The sequence below is a fragment of the Bos mutus genome, chromosome 1 (assembly GCF_027580195.1).
Source record: "Bos mutus isolate GX-2022 chromosome 1, NWIPB_WYAK_1.1, whole genome shotgun sequence".
NCBI lineage: Eukaryota > Metazoa > Chordata > Mammalia > Artiodactyla > Bovidae > Bos > Bos mutus.
Genome location: NC_091617.1, coordinates 68,545,368 through 68,566,066, shown reverse-complemented (window position 1 = coordinate 68,566,066; position 20,699 = coordinate 68,545,368). Strand labels below are relative to the sequence as shown.

The 20,699-nt window shown below is 46.9% G+C and overlaps 1 protein-coding gene across 2 annotated transcripts in view; it reads left to right on the top strand.

Annotated features, from left to right (window-relative positions):
* Positions 1-20,699, top strand: part of HEG1 (heart development protein with EGF like domains 1) — an 83,803-nt gene that overhangs the window by 32,342 nt on the left and 30,762 nt on the right. For both annotated transcript variants that reach the window (XM_070370440.1, XM_070370435.1), the window contains 7 exons: positions 2,783-3,079; positions 3,966-5,327; positions 7,302-7,421; positions 8,048-8,167; positions 13,216-13,319; positions 16,488-16,546; positions 16,868-17,028. In XM_070370440.1, coding sequence (XP_070226541.1) covers positions 2,783-3,079; positions 3,966-5,327; positions 7,302-7,421; positions 8,048-8,167; positions 13,216-13,319; positions 16,488-16,546; positions 16,868-17,028 — 2,223 coding nt within the window. The remainder of the gene's footprint in view (positions 1-2,782; positions 3,080-3,965; positions 5,328-7,301; positions 7,422-8,047; positions 8,168-13,215; positions 13,320-16,487; positions 16,547-16,867; positions 17,029-20,699) is intronic.

Sequence of the window (20,699 nt, the reverse complement as noted above, 5' to 3'; positions counted from 1 at the left end):
ATGCTGGGAAAGATTGAGGGCAGAGGAAGAAGGGGGCAGCAGACGATGAGGTGGTTAGATAACATCACCGACTCGATGGGTGTGAGTTTGAGGAAACTCCAGGAGATAGTGAAGCACAAGGGCTCCTGGTATGCTGCAGTTCGTGGAGTTGAACATGACTTAGCAGTTGAGCAACAGTAACAGCAATCCTAGTGGAGGTTAGGTGGCGTCTTAAGTGGTATTGGATTGCAGTTTTCGCAGCTAACTAGTGATGGTGAGCATCTTTTCATGTGCTCATTGACCATTTGTATATATTCTTCGGAAACTTCTGCTTAGATCTTTTGACCCTTTTTAAATCGGGTTGTTTATCTTTCTTTAATTGAGTTGTGAGAGTTCTTTATGTATTCTGGATACTTGTCCTTCATCAGAAAGATGATTTGCAGTCATTTTCTCGTATTCTGTGGGTTGTCTTTGAACTTTCTTGCTGTTATCCCATGAACAGCACGAATTTTTTAATTTTGATGAATTCTAGTCTGTTGCTTTGAGAAAACTTTTCCTTTGATGTTCCTTTTTAAGCATGTTTTGGAAAATATTTTGAAAACAATTCTCATCAGCCTTATCAATGTAAATTGTATGTTGATAAACCAAAAACGCAGTAACTTATCATTTAAGCTGATAATAGGTTTGAATTCTTACCTCTCTACCACTAACAGTGGAAGCTCTTTTCCCTGCTATTGAGTTCTGTAATTAATGAGGAAAATTATTATTTACTACTGATGTGATATGGAAAAGCATATGCTTTGTTGTAAAGAATACCACGTGTGGGTGGAGACTGTTTGTGCTGTTCTATGTCCAGGCATGGAAAACACACTCTTTCTGTCACTTAAACACAAGGTATCCTTTTCTGCCCTGCCCGGTGGTCTCAGAAGTTTCGCCTTCGCAGGCCTGGAGTTTACATCCCACAGAATTTCCCTCTTCCATCTCTTCAGTGCCCTACACTCTGCAGTCAGGGTGCAACTGGTGTGTGGACAATGTGACCTCAGTGTGAGTGGCACGTGGGGTTCTGAGGCACCAGATAAGGAAGAGCCATGATCCTGAAACCACCTGCTCTGGGTTAACATTAACGCTTTCTCTTTTCTCCTTGGAAGCACCCACAGCTTACAGCTTCTGCCGTACAGCTTTCAGATTTCTTCCTCCCTTCCTCTGAGTTCAGGTGCAGCCCCTCTGTTTCAGGGCATGACTTCCCCCTGTGTTAAGTCTATCAGCCTGAGAGGGGTGGTTGGCCTACATTTTGTGTAACATCATTGCAGGGCTGTCCTCCTTGTCAGGGAAATTGTGGTCAGGTACGCTCAGCTCTCCAGCTTCTCCTGGTGGACTTTGCGTGGGTCTCTTTTAAGTCCCCCCGTGAGGGTCAGATCACATCTGCAACCAGGTCCTGGCTTTCCTGGTGCTGCCCCAGCTCCCTGTGTGTGCCTGTGCCCGTGTTCATCCCTGCCGATCAGTTCACACAAACCTGTCATGAAGTGAGGGTTTCCTGGGTGGCACTAGTGGTAAAGAACCCACCTGCCTTTGCAGGAGGTGTAAGAGATGTGGATTCAATCTCTGGGCTGGAAAGAGCCCCTGGAGGAGGGCACTGCAACCCACTCCAGTATTCTTGGCTAGAGAATCCCATGGACAGAGGAGCCTGGGGGGCCACAGTCCATGGGGTTGCAAAGAGTTGGATACGACCGAAGCCACTTAACACTAAGCATCATGAAGTGAACTGACCTTATACTCAGCTTTACATCCATTTTCCACCAAGGTAGGTCTCTCAAGGACTAGACTGACTTAAGAATTGGAATAAGAATCAGAAAAGTGCCATTTTTCTCATTAGATCCAGATTATGAAGCAGTTAGGCCAAGAAGAATTGGTCCTCATTTCCCTCATTTCTGAAAAGAAGGATTTATTTGATAATACTCTAAGATTCTTTAAGTTTATAGCATAAAATATATACCCAAGAAAAAAGGAAAAGGATATTTAGTCATGTGTCACCTATTCCTATTCAGTCCCACCAAGAAAAAAAAAAAAAAACCAAGCCCACCCGTAACCTCTAACCATGATGCCGTTTCTCACTAGGTGCTAGGGTGAGGAGCTGCCCTGTAGAATAACAGCACTGTAGCATGGCGGGCCTGCATCCATCAGCTGTCACTGGTCCCACTGGGAGGTAGAAGCCTTGAGGGTAGTACCAGCCTCCCTCCCCGGTCTTGTCAGGTGGGAAGCTCCAGCAGGGTTAGTTTTTTGCCCACTTAGGTCTTCACTGGTGGCTCAGCTGGTAAAGAATCTGCCTGCAATATGGGAGACTTGGGTTCTATCCCTGGGTTGGGAAGATCCTCTGGAGAAGGGAAAGGCTACCCACTCCAGTATTTTGGCCTGGAGAAGTCCGTGGACTGTTTCATCCCTGGGTTCGCAAAGGGTCGGACATAGCTGAGCGACTTTCACTTTCACTTCCCCCCACCACTGCCACCAATTTCCCTGACATAAACACTGTTTATTATGTATCACCAAGAAGAAATATTGTATCGACCCTGTTCACTGGAGTAATGAAACTTATCGTAAATCTAAGTCCCGTGAACAGCAGCGCTGATCCCGCACTGCCTCCGGAGGTTTCAGTCACTGCTATGTTAGCAGGAAAAACACACAGGTTGGGTTTTCACCTCGTCAGTTTCAGACAAAGACCCTGAGAAGGCGGAGGACAGCGTTGTGGCTCACACAGCCCCGCTGTACACCACACTGACCAGCCCTCCTCTTTCCTGTCCTCTTGTAGCCACCGAAGACAGTCCTGAGCTGGGTGTTGGTACCAAAGCTGAGGAGGGGGCTTCCTGGGGAGTGCCTGGAGTCCGCACCCACAGCCCGCACACTTCGGCTACATTCGCTGGAGTTGGGGAGCGCACACTTCGATCTCTCACCAACCGTAGCACGACTTCCGGGGATGTGGAGCGATCGATGGCGACAACTGGAGAAATGGAGAGTGCCACACAGCAGGGAAACATGACGGTGACTGGGGACGCCCGCCCGGTCTCGGGGTCACTGGCGGCCACAAGGACCTTCGGAGGGCATGGAGGTGATGGGCAGGATCTCTTTGCATGTTACCTCGGCATATCTGTCAATTTGCTTGTGGTGCTAGGATGATTTTGGCTTCCCTGGTGGCTCAGATGGTAAAGAATCTGCCTGCAATGCAGGAGGCCTGGGTTCCATCCCTGGGTTGGGAAGGTCCCTGGGAGAAGGAAATGGCAACCCACTCCAGTATTCTTGCCTGGAGAATCCCACGGACAGAGGAGCCCAGTGGGCTATAGTTCATGGAGTGACAAAGTGTCAGACATGACTGAGTGACTTGCCTGACATGACATTTTCACCTTCACTTTCTAGAATGAGTTTGCTGTCAACCCGGAAAGTGTCTTACCAGCTCCCTGTGAAGAGCACTGTCTGGGTTCTCCCACCTCCCTACCCCTCTCCTCCCCCACACTTACCCGAGACATTGGCACTGCTTGTCCGCCAGGATGCTTGCAATCAAGGAGCCCGGCCGGGTTGTGGCTGAGGCCAATCTCCTGGGAAAGAAATATCTCATTATACAGAATGGAAAGTTGGGAGGGTTTTCCTTTTTCCATTTAGGCACAACAATTGTTCTATTTGGGGTCTTAAGAGCTTTTCAGATACTAATTTGCTTTTATCAAAAAAAAAAAAAAAGGTCTGTGGAAGGAATTTGGACCTGTTCCCTATTATTTGGGGCCCCACTTCTCTTTTATTACCGTTTCCAATGCTGCCACTATGCTCTTCACAGGAGGGCAGGTCCATTCAGACCCTGGCTGCCTCCCTGTACAGTCTCTCCAGAGAAAGTGTCTCTTCCCCGGGGGGCAGTTCACGGGCCGGACACTGAAAGTCTGTCTCAGAGTGCAGGTTCACAGATGCCTGTCTGATTGGCCTAACTGCAGTTTTTTTTCCCTTGGCAGTGACTGGGATTAGCTACGATGGAGCGAGCAGCACAGATCCTGATTGCAGGACCTCCAGTGAACACACGAACTATACCTGTGCTTCATCTCCTTTCACCAAAGGGGAACGGACACTACTGTCCATTACAGACAACAGTTCATCCTGGGATGGAAGGGAGACTTCCACCTCTTCCGTTAAGATCTCAAGCTCTTTGAGTTCAGACTCTTCTCCCTCTTCTCAGGCTCAGACCGAGAGGAGTAACGTCTCATCCCACCAAGGAGAACATGCTCAGCCTTCCACTGGGGCACTGGTTCTGTCCACGGCCAGCTCTCCGTCTCACACACCCACCCTTAATACGCTGACCACTCTGGTTCCTCGGGACACCGATGCTAAATCTGTTGGTGGTGCATTATCATCTTCTTCCTCGGAGCCACCCTTGCCCCTGCCCTCAGTGTCGCAGTCCTACCAGTTCTCATCAACCTTGCCATCTGCTGGGGCCTCCACTCACCGCCTGCAGTCCAGCCCTGATGCGCCCACTCCTTTGTCCTCCTCGCCTCCACCCTCGTCAGTGTCCCTGACGGCATCTGCCCCGGCCTCGCTGTCTGACTCACAGACAGCCCTCCCACATGCACCTTTTACCCCCATCCTGCCCAGGACAAGGGATGCTCCCGTGACTTCAGTTCGGATGTCAGCAGTCGCATCGTCTATTCCTAGCAGTCAAACGGCAGATCCTCCTAAGAACCAGAGTAGCCCATACCTCAAGAACACCGTTACAGAATCAAAGCCACCAAGCCTGCAGACTCTGCCTGCGGAGGCCACGAAAGCTGTAACAGTGATGTCTACTCTGGGGATCCCTTCACCCCGGCCTTTCACAGACTACTCCACTTCTACAGACACTGAGCAAACCCTTCCAGCCACGAGCACCGACTTAGCCCACACGTCTCCAGCTTTGGCAGCCACCACTCCCGAGACCTCTCATTCTCCTGTGGCCAGCCCTAGCCTCCAGTCAAGCACAGCAGCTCTGACGGGTGGCCCCACCACAGGACAGACAGTGGCCAGAGAAACAGAACAGACAGTGGTTCAGCTCTCGCCAACCAGTCCTGAAATTCTCGTGGTCCAAGTCACAACAGAAGGTGCTGTCACCACAGAAGAGAGCCCAGTGGATAGAGATGCTGCCACCAGATCGTTCCCTCTGACCAAAGAATCAACAACAGGGCCTGGCCCTATAGAAGACAACAGCCTGGCTTCACCTTTCCTCAAAACATCTCCTTCCCCCAGAACCACGCCTGTCTCTACAGCTAAGGTGTTAACTCCTCCATCGACCACCTCCACTGTGCGGAGCAGCACCCGGTCACCCACAGCACCGTCGTCTCCCGCTGCAGGTAGGGCGTGGCTGTGGACACGCCGAGGATTGCTCGGGGCTCTGGTGTGATCTCAGTGCTCTCTGTTGAATCACTTAAAGCAGGAAAGAATGCCCCAGTGACCATTTTCTCACCCTTTTCTCACCCCTGAGTTACAGAGGGCAGACAGGAGAAGATGCCGTTGGCTGTGTTGACACTAGTAGTGAGTAGCTTGTAATGCCCCGTAATTGCGTGACCTTTTCAAGCATGCCTTTAACAAGGCCAGAGTGGGCTAGTGAAGTGAGATTGAAGGGTGGGAAACTGGAGTCAAGAAGCTTTACGTGACTTGTCTGAGACACAGAGCGAGCAAGTGCCTGCTTCCAGATCAGAATCCCAAGCTTCTGGGTTAGTCAGCTGGTGCCCCAGTCACCAGGGAAGTGTCTCTTGATCCCCTGAGATTTCCCTAAGACTGTGGCGCTGGCTGATAAATGTGGGTGAAGGGACATGTTCAATGAGAAGACGATGAACTGACCTTTCCCATAGTGACTATGTGACATTGCGCTTGAGGTTATGTATCTCTATCCATGTAAAAGTTGCTGGGACAAGAGAAATAAAACCATCCACCTGATTCTTTGTCACTTAAGAACAGGGAATAGGAGTAGGATGGTACCTCCTTTGATATCAAGGTCAAAATTTGCTGGATATTTAGTTTGTCTAGACTCAGGCAAGGAAAACTCTATTGATAAAAATGTGAAATGGAGACTGAAGGAAAGCGGGAAGAAGGGGAGGGCATTGGAGGCAGGTCCAACTAGGCAGCCATCATCCAGCTTGTGGTCCAGCCATAGAGCCCACGCAGCCCCGAGAGCCCTGATGCATCAGTGCCCGCTTCGTGCCGGTGGTCTGAGTGCCACTAGGAGATGAAGCAGGCTGCTGCTTCTGGCGAGTTTGCAGTCCTGCTTCAGGACTCACAGGCTTCATTTCCAGATGCCAAGTATATTCCAATATTAGATAGAACATAATTCACAGGTGTCCCTTAAAGCCGATTACAGCCCCTGCAGTGATAACTAGACCAGTAGGAGGAGGATTGATACTGGCTGTTGCTGTGTCTTTTGTGACAGAGCCCGTGGGTGCAGCGTTTGGATATAGAGGTGCTGTGCACACGTTTAGGTATATCTGAAGTAGCCATGAGGAGCAAGGACACCGTCTTCAGGTTCGGCCTATTTGTCTTCAGGGAAATTCTGGAGCTAGAACTCTTGATTTTTGTCTTCTTTTTCTCACTCTACCACTGACTTTTCTCCTTGGAGGTGACTTTTCTCCTTCTGTTATAAGTTTGGATTTTTCTCAGTGTGTGTCAGAAACCTTTATTAGGCACTTATGGTATAACAAGTGTGACAAGGCCAGTTATAGAGACCAAAGCAGAGAGTGTGGTCACTGCTCCAGGAGCCGGCAGTCCAGGAGGACAGTGGGGCCTGGGCCTCGCAGGGGCCTGGCGGAGTCAGATGGGCTCATGGTCACACCGTGTGAAGAGAGTGCTCATTTGCAGGCTTTTTTCTGAACAACTGCATAGTTATTTGGAGACCCATTTATAGTGTGAGATCTTTGGAAAAGAGAAAACTTGGAGCAAGGAGGATAGTTGATCAGGTGTCATGTCCCCCTTAACGTGTGTTTTAAATAGGCATTGTTTCAAGTAGAATTTGTTAAGTATCTCAAGGCAATGTCATCATTTCCAGGCTCAGGAATCTGTAAGCAGCATTCGGATTTGAACCAGCGCTTGTATTCAGGGATCCAGCTGTTTAATATGCCTGTGTATACACAGCCAGTGCTGGTATCCAGTCCCCACGCTTCTCTTCTGCACCTCCGGGAACCCATTCTATTTCATAGTACGGCCTTTTCAGGGCAAGTACACAGAAATAAGCAAGAATCAAATATTAGTTGAGAGAGTTAAATATTTACCTAGAGCTGCCTTTTTACCTTTGCTGTGTGATTAACTGCTCTATTCTGGAAATGTGTTTTCAGTTAACAGCTGCACCACTCACCCTTGTCTTCATGATGGGAAGTGCGTTGTGGATCCCACCACACATCCTGGGTACCGATGTGTGTGCTCACCTGCCTGGCAAGGGGACAACTGCAGTGTGGGTAAGAAGAAAAGTCATCTGCGATGGTCTATAATGTAGTGCCACACTGAGGCAGGCAATAGGCTCCTTTTCCTCCAAAACATAGGGCAGTAAGATTTTTAAATTCATACCCTGCTTACTTGAAGTTTGGAATGCTTATGCATTGTCTGCAGAGTAATGTCAGACAGTGACATTGACAGGCCGCCACGGTCCGGCTGCCTTCTGTGGACTCTGCATTCCTGGACCACCCATGGCTCCCTGAAAACTCCCACAATTTACTGCTCTGACCTTCGTTGTGCTGGTGCTTCGGCCTAGAATCCTCCTACCCACATCTGCTTATTAAAGTCCTTCCAGTCTTTGTCCAGATGTTATTTGAAACAGTCCTTAATTCTCTCTCCCATCAAAATACTTACCTCCTTTACTTTCTCTGTACTTTCAAATCCTGCCTTATATTTATATTTATTTGTACCCCTGGCTGCCCCCACCCTCAGTAGACTGGTGGCCCCTTGAGAACAAGTGCGGCGTCCACTCGTTTCTGGTTTTCTCCACATCCAGTGCCATCTGGCCCTTGGAAGTGCTCCTTATACCAGATTATGAGTGTGCTGCCTGCTGCAGACTCACTGTGGTCCTGTGTTCCCTCCTCCACAGATGTGAACGAATGCCTCTCGAACCCCTGCCCACCCCTAGCCACGTGCAACAATACTCAGGGATCCTTCACCTGCAGATGCCCAGTGGGGTACCAGCTGGAAAAAGGGATATGCAATTTGGGTGAGAGAGCTCGTCTGTCTTGGAATTTTCTCTGCACTACAATGTATTTTGCAAAATAACATTTACTGTTTTTCTCCCTAATCAAAATCAATATTTGCCCAAGGTATAAACTGAAGGAATATAGGAGTAGAAGATACTATTATTCCACCACTCAGAGGTGTAGCACTCTATTTGCAGTCTTTTTTTAGTGTACATTATATTTTTATACAGTTGGAAGTCATATGGTATTTGTACAAACTTTATGTCTTAAACATTTTTCATGTTATTAAAAATATTATACAGACTTTGTAGTGACTGCATAAATATGCCATCATTTATGCAAACACTATTTGCTTAATGTTCTTACCCTACAGTTAGGGGGAAAAAAAGATCAAAAGGATAGTTCAACCAAAGAGTAAAAAAAAAAAAAAAGGAAAAAAATTAGGGAGAGGAAAAAAGAGAATAAAACCCTGATTGTCCTACCATATTCGCACATACTTCTCATTTTTAAAAACTATCTTCATGTTCTTGTCCACAGGTAGATAACATTTTTACAAAGCTACTGCCAAAATTGTATCATACAATTTGTCACATTTTGACCTTGAATTTAATAGAGTCCAGGAAGCTGGTTGGTTTTAGATATAATCTCCATTTTACAGGTTAAAAAGCAAACAACCCAAGTGAAAACTAAGGCCCTGCAAAGTAACCAGTGGCCCAGCTTCTGTAACTGCTTTGTGAGAGGCCAGATTTGCAGCCCACAGTTCTTCCGTCACACAAGGCTGTGTTTGTCCTAAGAACTTTCTTGCACCCAGGGTGTGTAACCTGCGTTAGAATGCCAAGTTCAGTGAAGAACTAGAAGAAATTAGAAGTGAGGAATGGGGTTATCGAAGATAGATAAGGGAACTGTCAGGTACAGTGACACAACTTGGAATCATCTTAAATCTCTTACTGTTGTATTTAACACAGAAAAAGTTCTTAGTAAATGCTTTTTTGAGAGAACAAATGTCTGTATCCTTTGAAATTGTTATTTGTGTGATTTCTACTGCCCATGAGCTGAGGAGGATCATCAAGACTTTTTAAGAAGGTGGTGTCAAATGACAAAACTAAAACAATTTGGTAACGAATTTGATGTCCTTTATTAAAGGGAAAGTAATTAATGGACTGGGGAAGTACAGGGCCTCACAAACCATGTGAGGAACACTCTTTTGGAGCTACTTTGGGCAAGAGTGAGTTTTACTGAGTGTTAAAGTGCTGCACTCAATATGCCAGCAAATTTGGAAAACTCAGCAGTGGCCACAGGACTGGAAAAGGTCAGTTTTCATTCCAGTCCCAAAGAAAGGCAATGCCAAAGAATGCTCAAACTACTGCACAATTGCACTCATCTCACACGCTAGTAAAGTAATGCTCAAAATTCTCCAAGCCAGGCTTCAACAGTACATGAACCATGAGCTTCCAGATGTTCAAGCTGGATTTAGAAAAGGCAGAGGAACCAGAGATCAAATTGCCAACATCCGTTGGATCATTGAAAAAGGAAGAGAGTTCCAGAAAAACATCTTCTGCTTTATTGACTATGCCAAAGCCTTTGACTGTGTGGATCACAACAAACTGTGAAAAATTCTGAAAGAGATAGAAATACCAGACCACCTTATCTGCCTCCTGAGAAATCTGTATGCAGGTCAAGAAGTAACAGTTAGAACTGGACATGGAACAACAGACTTGTTTCAAATCGGGAAAGGAGTATATCAAGGCTGTATATTGTCACTCTGCTTATTTAACTTATATGCAGAGTACATCATGGGAAATGCTGGGCTGGATGAAGCACAAGCTGGAATCAAGATTGCTGGGAGAAATATCAATAACCTCACATATGCAGATGGCACCACCCTTATGGCAGAAAGCAAAAAGGAACTAAAGAGCCTCTTGATGAAAGTGAAAAAGTTGGCTTAAAACTCAACATTAAGAAAACTAAGATCATGGCATCTGGTCCCATCACTTCATGGCATAAGTAGATGGGGAAAAAATGGAAACAGTGACAGACTTTATTTTTCTGGGCTCCAAAATCACTGTAGATGGTGATTGCAGCCATGAAACTAAAAGATGGCTTGCTCCTTGGAAGGAAAGTTATGACTAACCTAGATAGCATATTAAAAAGCAGAGACATTACTTTGCTAACCAAGGTCCATCTAGTCAAAGCTATGGTTTTTCCAGTAGTCATTCATGGATGTGAGAGTTGGACCAAAAGAAAGCTGAGTGCCGAAGAATTGATGTTTTTGAACTGTGCTGTTGGAGAAGACTCTTGAGAGTCCCTTGGACTGCAAGGAGATCCAACCAGTCAATCCTAAAGAAATCAGTCATGAATATTCATTGGAAGGGCTGATGCTGAAGCTGAAGCTCCAGTACTTTGGCCGCCTGATGTGAAGAGCTGACTCATTGGAAAAGACCCTGATGCTGAGAAAGATTGAAGGCAGGAGGAGAAGACGACGACAAAGGATGAGATGGCTGGATGGCATCACCTGCTCAATGGACATGAGTTTGAGCAAGCTCCGGGAGTTGGTGATGGACAGGGAAGCCTGGGATGCTGCAGTCCATGGGGTTGCAAAGAGTTGGACATGACTGAGCAACTGAACTGAACTGAGTTTTATAGAACATAGAAGCAGCAATGGGGAAACAGGGCATGATTGTCTAGGGTTGCATATCTGACCTTATGTAGAAAAAAGTTTAGAGCCCAGAGTTGGCTTCACTATTGAGGATGGGCTGACTGATGCGCTGCATTACTAATCAAGGGGAGCATTTTAGGAACTTGAAAGTTGGACTTGCTGATGTGGCACCCCAGGCAGGTGTAGCTACATCTTGGGGCTAGAAATGTATTTCAGCAACTTGTACCCTACTAAAATAAGGGTCGAATTTGAAAATTGTTTAAAATACAGGGATCAAGTCAAAGTGTTATTTTTTAAGGTAGAAAAATCTGAGAATATAGACATCAGTCAAAGTCAAGACATGCTCGTAACCTATTCCTAGCTGCACCCTGTAGGAAGTAAGCAAGGAGTTTTCTGTTTAAGAACGGAGACGGAAATGATTTTATTTTGAAACAGTATGGAAAAGTATACTTGCCCAGAGACTCAAATGCCAGGTTTCCAGTTCCAGGGTCAGCATGTACAGCACAGTGACTCCCTGAGCCTCAATTTCCTCATCTGTAAAATCAGATTACCACCTGCTCTGCTTCCCACTCAAGGATATTATGAAGAGCAAATAAAATAATGTATTTGAGCAAGCTTGGAAAGTGGTAGGATTCTTCAGATGGGAGGTATCCTTTGACATTAGGTTTCTAATCTCTTGGACCAGAACTGAAAGCAATGAAAGTGATAAACTACTCTGAATACAGAGCAATAATTATGGATCTTTTAAGAGTAAATCACCAGTGAAAAAATTGCCCTAGAGCCAGATGATGTAACTGCAGTGTGAAGATGTGACTATGCCTGGGGGACACTGTGGAGCCTTATTCACGTTCACACGGATGCAGAGGCCATGTTTACTGCGCTGATTGAGAAGAGATCTGTACTTGCCGGTTACCATATGTGTGTTTCTGCACAGAGAGTCTGGGTGCAGACCTAGACCTGAGGATGGAGTGGGGGGACTGTTCTGGAAGCCTGTGTGTGGAGTGTCCCACAGGCACCGTGGATCAGGAGGAGAGCCGCTTACTGTGTTAACAATCATCTTTCCCTTTTCAAGTCATTTAGCTTCATTGTTCATAAACATCAGAGGAACATGCAAATTAGAGTGTGCTGAAACGCTTTCATTTGGCCAAGAATGTTTTCAAAGAGCTCCCTGCCGCTCAGAAAGAGTCCTAAGCAGCTGGCTTCACTGAACTGTAGAACAAGCAAAAAGATGTTAAATAAGGATTAAGGGCTTTAGACAGTAAGTATACGATGTTAAATGTTTTCCCTGGCTCATTTGTGGGCCTTTTTCTTAATTCAGCAGGCAAGCTTTCTGTGAAAGAGCAGCTTCATGGGTTTCTGTGTTGAGATTTTTTTTTTTCTTGTCCAGAGGGAGAGATAAGAATTTAATCTAAAGGAAGATAAGAACCAGATATAAGGCAGGCTACCCTAATTTTTGATTGCCTACCCATTTGTAAGTTCCATTCCCCTCAGGCCCAATCAGCACAAATTGATGTTAACTGGAATTTTATTTTAGGAGTGAAATGGACCTTGGAAAATGGGGCTACATGCTTTTGTGTCTGAACCCAACGGTATCTTGAATATGGGTTGTTTTCATATACAGCTTATCATCATGGAGTCTGACAGCTCCCTGGGGTGGGGTCCTGCTGCAGATGTTTGACACCTTTCTCTGCAGCCACTTAGTTGCCCTTAGACTGTTGGATTCCTCAGGGGTCTGTGGGTTTAGGGGGTAGAACACCTTGGAACATGGACGCACGTGATGTTAAATGTTAATTTTGGCCCTTGGGAGCTGGGTGATCCTGGGAAGTAACCCAGCTTCTGGAAGCCTCTTTTATCAATGATAGAACAGACATTTCCTCTGAGCAAGAGGAATAGGGATTGGATAGAGGTGACTAATGAGAAGAGGAAATCAGAGCACACCCTTGAAGTTAGGGCTTGCTAACTAACTTGATAAAAGACCTAGAAAGCAAGAACTTTGCTTCATCCAAAGCTTTATAGGGGTTGACAAGTCTTTCCAGCCCCAGGTCTCCCTCCCCTCCTCCTTGAACTGTGTCCTTAGCTCACCTGTCTTCTCTGCCACAGCTTTACTGAGCATCCAAGGTGTGAGAGCCCACTGGAGAGGTGAGGAAGGCTTGTGCTCATGTAGGCTAAAGGCTCCTTGGAGCCTCTCACCCAGAGGTCTGCTCAGTCTCAGCCTTCAGCTCAACTGAGTAGGTGCTCATGTTGCTAGAGGAGCCCTGAGGAGGGAGAGGTGGTCTCCACCCTCCAGGAGAAAGAAATGTTTAGAGAGCATCCTGGGAGGTGGAGGAAAGCTGGGTGCCCTGAGATTTATAGATGCTCACACTTGTGCAGGTTGACCTTGTGAGGTCTAACAGGTTATGTTTTCATTTTCAGTTAGAACCTTCGTGACAGAGTTTAAACTAAAGAAAACATTTCTTAATACCACTGTGGAAAAACATTCAGACCTCCGTGAAGTTGAAAATGAGATCACCAAAATGGTAAGTTTCCCAAGAGGCATCTCCCTGCTACTCCTTTGTTTTCTAGAACAGATTTTATTCAGAGTGGAAACTTCCTGAGGATCACCTGTATCTTCATTTCTATCATACTTGAAAGGCGAATGTCAGGGTAAAATTAAAGGCCTCTCAGAAATAGTAGGGAGGTGTTGAGAACTAGTGATGTTGGTAGAAGCATTTCTTCTAATGTGTCTTCCTGAACTGCTTTTATCAATGCCTTGGCATTTATTTCTTTTCCATGTCACACACTTAGATGACATGCACTAGTAAGAGCTGTTGGTAAAGAGGAAAGACCTAGAGAATCCTGCCATCCCATCTGCTGTTGACCTGCTATGTGACTTTTTTGTGTGTGTCTCAGAACTTGGGGCGGAGAAGGCAATGGCACTCCACTCCAGTACTCTTGCCTGGAAAATCCCATGGATGGAGGAGCCTGGTAGGCTGCAGTCCATGGGGTCGCCAAGGGTTGAACACGACCAAGCGACTTCACTTTCACTTTTCACTTTCATGCATTGGAGAAGGAAATGGCAACCCACTCCAGTGTTCTTGCCTGGAGAATCCCAGGGACGGGAGCCTGGTGGGCTGCCATCTATGGGGTTGCACAGAGTCGGACACAGCTGAAGCGACTTAGCAGCAGCAGCAGAACTTGGGGAGAATGATGCTTTTTCTCAAGGGAATGACAAAGGTGGACTTTAATCCCATTATCCAGGGTTGAGAATTCACTGAATGGATTATCTGGGGGCCTTTGATTCTTCTTCTTTCCCTCCTCTCCTCCTTTTTGTCAGGAAAAAAGTAAAAGTGGAGAGGAAGGAAGAAGAGTCAGAAATGAAGCTCAAACAGTATTTTGCTTCTCAGCTGCTACCAGAGTCTGAGTTAATGCTCAGAAACTTGAAATTTGCCATTAAAATAAGTTTTAGAGATTGATTTCTGATTTTAATTTTACTTGTTCTTTATGGGTAAGAGTATATTAGCCAAAACCTATAAGATTTTAGAAGACCATGGGTTTGATTTGTGTAAAAATTAGATTCCAGTTCCCTTTCTGTATGAGCATCTACTCTGTAGCAGGCACTTTGCCTCCTGTAAGAGGTATTGCCAACACCTTTACAGATGAAAACCTGGAGGGCTCTGGAAGTTAATGACATTGCCTGAGATTACACAGAGCAGGTGCAAAGTTAGGAAACAATCCGCTAGACCACTGTCACTTCTGATACCAATTGTGAGTTCAGGAATCTCCAAGAGACAGTTTTGATAATGCACTAGAAGTACTCAGAAATCTCACTGAAAGTTGTTAAATTCAACATTGGGGTTTATTACAGTGGAAAGAGCCAGGTAACAGCCAAGGGAAGAGATGCATGGGACAAAGTCCAGAAGGGTTTCAAATTCATTCCAGTCATCCTCTCTCTGTGAGGTCATAGACAGGGTTAACTCCTCTCGGCAATGATGTATACAGTATTCATGGAGCATCGCCAACCAGGCAGACTCACCGAGCCTTGGTGTCTGAAGCCAAAACACAGATAGTTGTCTGTAATCCTGACCTGAGTCTCTAGCCCCTCTGGAGGTCCAGCTGGTACCTTGTAACTCAAAACCCCCAGCATAAATCATACTATTAGACTATCTGGAGTGGCCAGGGCTTCCAGATCTACAAAGGCAGGACATTCCAAAGGATTAGAGATTACCTTCCAGGAGTCAAGGGCTGGACCTCTCTTTGGTTAAGGTCAAATTCTTTACTAAATGGCAGGGTTTTATGTCTACTAACCCTATAGTGAGTGTTCTTGGCACCCTACTGCAGCTGCCTCTTTGCTGGGCTGTAGGTCAGTATTTCCTTCTAAGATAGTATAGGGGCTGAGAACCTCCTGCAGAGATATAGTCCTTCCCATTACACAGTCCTCAATGACCCATCTGCTTTGCTCAGTTTTACCCAATATCAACCGGCTTCCCTGGTGGCTCAGTGGTGAAGAATCCGCCTGTCAATGCAGGAAATGCAGGAGACACAGATTTGATTCCTGGGCAACCCAGGCACGGCAACCCACTCCAGTATTCTTGCCTGGAAAATCCCACGGACAGAGGAACCTGATGGGCTGCATGCAGTCCATAGGGTCACAAAGAGTGGGACATGACTGAAGCAACACACTCACACACACCCAGTATCAACATATAATTTATTAGTGATGTGACATCCCTACCCCCAAGAAATAGCAAAGATTTAGGGAATGACTAGAAAGGATTTAGGCTGTGACTCAAATGGCCTTTCCCAAGATGCTGCTCTGTTCTGAAATATGCTATTTCTGTTTTTTCCTGGGGAAAAAGAAAATTTAATAATAATACATCATTGCCTTATGAATATAAAGCAATGTTAATACAAAGACAAAAAGGGTTTGATAGCATCCTGTGTCTGAATCCATCTTGTGAAGGATGAGATATGTCTGACACACGCTTTGAAGACAGGTAGACTGCATTGGTCGAGGTATTGAGACCCTCAGCTGCATGGAAGGAAGCCCCAAGCCCCAGTTCATGCTATGGGCGGAGTGGGGAGGCAGGCATGGTACATCATGCCCCACAGGGGTTTTCTGCTCTTTCCAAGGGCACAAGGCAAACACAGGGAGTCACTCTTAATTTGCTCTCAACAAAAGGGCTCTTGACCCATGTAATGTAATTTCTCACGGAGAGCCTTTTTGAAGAGGATCTATCTGTGAGTTAGGTCAACTCATTGTAGATTACCAAGGGTCTGTGTAAGGCCTGCCAGACCTGAGGGAGCTGAAAGGAACCCAGCCTTCTCAGGAAGTCTTGTTCACTGTGCAAAGTCCAAATAAACAGTTGCCTCTGAGGTTTTTTGAAACCCTGGGTCTTAGATGAGATCTGCTCCTTTGAAGATGTTTTGCATCCAAGGGCGCTATTCTGAACATCATTTCCTGCCAAGGTTTCCCCTCACTGATTTACTATCTGCCTCTCTCCCTTTGTGCTCATGGAACAACAGAGTGAGAGCAGAAAGGCATTTAAGAAAGGAACAAAAAGAAGGGCACCACTCCTGTGTGAGGCTGCCTGCTGATAACTCCATGACTGGAGAATGCCTGTTTGATCTTGAAAATAGGAAATTGGTTCTAGGTTCAAGGCTTTTTTTGTCTGACTTACAGTTAATGATAAACTTCTTCCTTTCAGTTAAATGTGTGTTTCTCAACATTACCTGGTTATACCCGATCCACAGCTCATGTTTCTAGGTAAGTAGCAGGATTATATGTACTTGTTTGTGGACCAGTCCTATAGAAAGGGGAGGATATTCTAACAAGTGTGATGGCAACAAAACTGGCCCCTATTTTGACTGTAATGTAATTTCTCATGGAGAACCTTTTGGAAGAGGACCTATCTGTGAGTTAGGTCAGTTCATTGTAGGCTACGAGGGGTGATCCCAGGCCAAGGTCACAGAACCTTCATGCTCTCCCAGGCCCTCACTGGAGAATGGGGAGGACACTCATTTTCCAAAAATCCTGGGACCCACGTATCAGGTTAGGATGATTAAAACATGCATACTTTGCCTGTAGGGAGTCCAGTGTTGTGGTGATGTCACTGCAAGCCACCTTTTCCCTGGCCTCCAACGTGACGCTGTTCGACCTGGCCGACAGGATGCAGAAATGCGTCAACTCCTGCTGGGCCTCTGCGGAGGTCTGCCAACTTTTGGGGTCTCAGAGGCGGATCTTTAGAGGTAAGAGAGGGGCCCTCTGGGAGGACCCCCCCATCCAGTTAGGCACAGACCTAGGGTAGATGTGTAAGGCCTTCTGGGCGCAGGTCCAAGAAACTTGTCATAGAGCTGGCCTGTCTTTGAAATGGGCATTAAGCACAAGGGCTTTGTGTGTGTATATCTTTGTGTACATGTGCCCCCCCCACACACACACAATCCTGTACACACAGCCTTGAAGTCTCCCAGTCCTTGGCATGCTGTTTCTGTTTCTCCTCTACAGCGTTGGTATTGGAAGGGATATAGGAGCAGATGTAATGAAGCAGAAATCACTCTTCTTTCCCTTGAAAGGCTCCCTCCCTCTGGGGAGGTAGAATTCACACACAGAATGTACAACACTTGTCAATGGCCCAAAACCGTCATCATGACATGCTGTTAGGTAAATACAGCACGCGCAGTGTCTCCCATCCTCCTGTGTATTTGTTTGCAGATTCTAAATGCACAGACACATAGATGAAGATTAGAGGCCAGACAGCTCATGGTGCCGTCCGTGATTTCTCTTTTCTTGTTCTTTATCTGTTAGCTTCTACAGAGCATCTGGTGTGAAACAGATGAATAAAGGGATTAGGAACAAGTTTGGAAGGCAAATTTGGGTCTTGGAAGGGAGCTTTCGCCTCTGGGATGGGAAAATTCTGCTGGCATCAAAAGTGCTTCCTCATGCAGGGGGGCCTGCCCCCGCTGCGTCTCATAAGTGGTCTGAGCTGGCTCTGGTTGGCTCATTTTACTACACACAGGACTGGTGAGGGACGCAGAGTCAGAGTCAGCCTCCCCATCTGGTGCCCAGATGCTCAACTGTAGGTAGCAGGTTTGGCCCTCTGTCTGCGAGCAGATCCTGGACCTTCCCGGTGGGCCAGAGCTTTGTAAGAGCTGGTCCTAAAAGCCCTCCTTGTGGACTGTGCTCTGTAGAGCTGGGAGCTCACCTTTTGTTCTGGGATAAATGCTAGAGCTTTGGCCCATTTCAGGGCTAGTTATTCACTTGAAGGAAAAAGGAAAGAGCCCAACATTCTGGAGTTGAAGTTGCTATCATTCAGCTTCATTGGGGAATTAGCTAAAAAGTTCCTGCCCTCTCATACTGTGCTCTACCTTTTGAGGCAGGAACTCTTTGATTGGGCTTTCTTTTTCTTGCCAGTGATGCAAAGGTCTTGCTTTTTCCTTCCCAGAAAGGGGAAAGGGCACCTTTCAGTTCATAAAACACGTATGCTGTGTGTTCTGCATGGTCAACATTGTATCAGGTTACTGCTTTGTCCTCAGTGAACACATTTCATGTCTTGCCAATCAAGTGGCCAGATATATGGGTTTGTAAGGCCCTACCGGTGGCTGCCCTGCTCATGCTGTGGCCCTCCTTCTTCCAGCTGCTCATGGGAAAGCTCCTGTCTTCCCTTGCTTCCTTGCCAAAGTCCCATGCTTTTTATTTTTTAAAGACTTAAAAAAAAATATTTAGAGCAGTGTTAGTTTCATAGAAAAATTGAGAGGAAGATATAGAGATTTCCCATATATTTCTGCCCACACAGGGGCTGGTGCCTGTTCTTTGACTCTGCTTTCCGAGCCCCTGAGATCAAAGACAGCTGAGCCTCCTGGCTGAACCCAGCCTCCCTTCTCTGTTTGCCCTCCGAGGGCTTCTCCAGGTTTTGCCAGCCTGTGTTTGGTGTCTCACTCACCTCTCTGAGTGCTAGAGAGTCGGGCTGGATGAGCAGAAGCGGTCAGGTTTTGACATCTGGTTGTTCCCAGCATATGAGAGGCCGTGGGCTACCCTGGATGCTGCCATTGGATGGGCGGGATTTTCCCTTTCAATTCACAAAACATCTACTTCCTCGCCTTTCAAAGAACTGTAGCTCTCATCTCTCCAGAGGTTTCGAGTCCTTGGAAACCCCCCAGAGGAGTGCCCCAGCCTTAGATTTACATCAGTTCTCATTGTCTGTTTGGCGGATGTTATGCCCAGGAAGGACCATGGGAATTGTGGATGCAGAAAAATCACATCGCCAGGCTTAAAATGAAAACTGCATTATATGTGGTTCTATTTGACGGATTGATGACAAAATATTAAAAATCTGGAGGACAGCAACCCCTCCGTCACAAAGCCAGGGCCAGCTTCGCCTGCCTTCGCGGGAATCTGCTTCGATTGAGGGCAGAGTCACTTCAGCAAGGCAAGTGGTATTTGCCCGCAGGCGGGCTTTGCGGGCAGGGCAGAGGGAAAACATGACATTGGCTTCCAGAAAATATCTAATCAGCCCAGGCAGCTCAGACTGGCTGCTGCACAAACTAGTACCGGCCTGGAATTGCCTTTTGTGCTGGAGGTATTTCTTTATGTTAAGACTTCAAAAAGTTTAGATGAGAGATTGTGGCCTTTTCGTACGCCCTCTGTGCCAGCTTCACAGTTTGCTTGGTGAGATTTTCCATTTTTCATTTTTCTCCCTTAAATGCAAACCTTTTACAATAAACAAAGGAAATTCTATCACACACACAAATAGGGTTCTGATTTAGCACGCCAGCTTCCACTGATAAAGACAGGAAATTCAGCACCGAGAGCTGAAGCTGTGTCCTAAGCTAACCTCCCTGTGAGCAAGCCACCCATAGGCCCCCAGCTCTCAGGACTCAGACAAGGGGGCGGATGCCGGGGTCCCTGGGGGGTGTCCAGGGTCACACGAGCCTGCCTGAGGTTGGGAGGGGGCGCAGTTTTGCCGCGTGAAGAGCAGGCACCTGGTTTGGTTTTTTGCATCAGGTGGTGGTGGCCTTCAGGTGGGAGAAGGGAGCCCAAACCTCGCTGCCCGGTGTGCACCTGTGGCCCTTGCTCAGCTCTGTCCCCACGCTGAACTTGTTCACACCCACCAAAAACAGCGGTGTACGTCAGTCTGTAAATGGTGTAAATAAGATACTCTCCACTATCCCTTGATTTATGTTTCTGTTCTGTTGTCTGTAAATCCCAATTATGTGTGCTTTTTGTCCAGACCTATCTTAGATGGTAAAAGCACCCTCACTGTGTCCGCTGTGTACAACCTCAGAAAGGGCCTGCTGGTTAGTGCCTCGTGAGGGCCTGCTGTATACAACCCATTCAACCCGAGAGAGGGTTCACTGTGCACAGCCTCACAGAGGGCCTGCTGTGTACAGCCTCTGAGAGGGCCTGCTGTGTACAGCCTCTGAGAGGGCCTGCTGTTTACACCTCTGAGAGGGCCTGCTGTGTACAGCCTCTCAGAGGGCCTGCTGTATACAGCCTCTGAGAGGGCCTGCTGTTTACAGCCTCTCAGAGGGCCTGCTGTTTACAGCCTCTCAGAGGGCCTGCTGTTTACACCCCTGAGAGGGCCTGCTGTATACAGCCTCTGAGAGGGCCTGCTGTTTACAGCCTCTCAGAGGGCCTGCTGTTTACAGCCTCTCAGAGGGCCTGCTGTTTACACCCCTGAGAGGGCCTGCTGTATACAGCCTCTGAGAGGGCCTGCTGTTTACAGCCTCACAGAGGGCCTGCTGTATACAGCGTCTGAGAGGGCCTGGGAGAGGCCTGCTATTTACAGCCTCTCAGCCTCAGCCTCACAGAGGGCGTGCTGGCCTCTGAGAGGGCCTGCTGTTTACAGCCTCTCAGAGGGCCTGCTGTTTACAGCCTCTCAGAGGGCCTGCTGTTTACACCCCTGAGAGGGCCTGCTGTATAC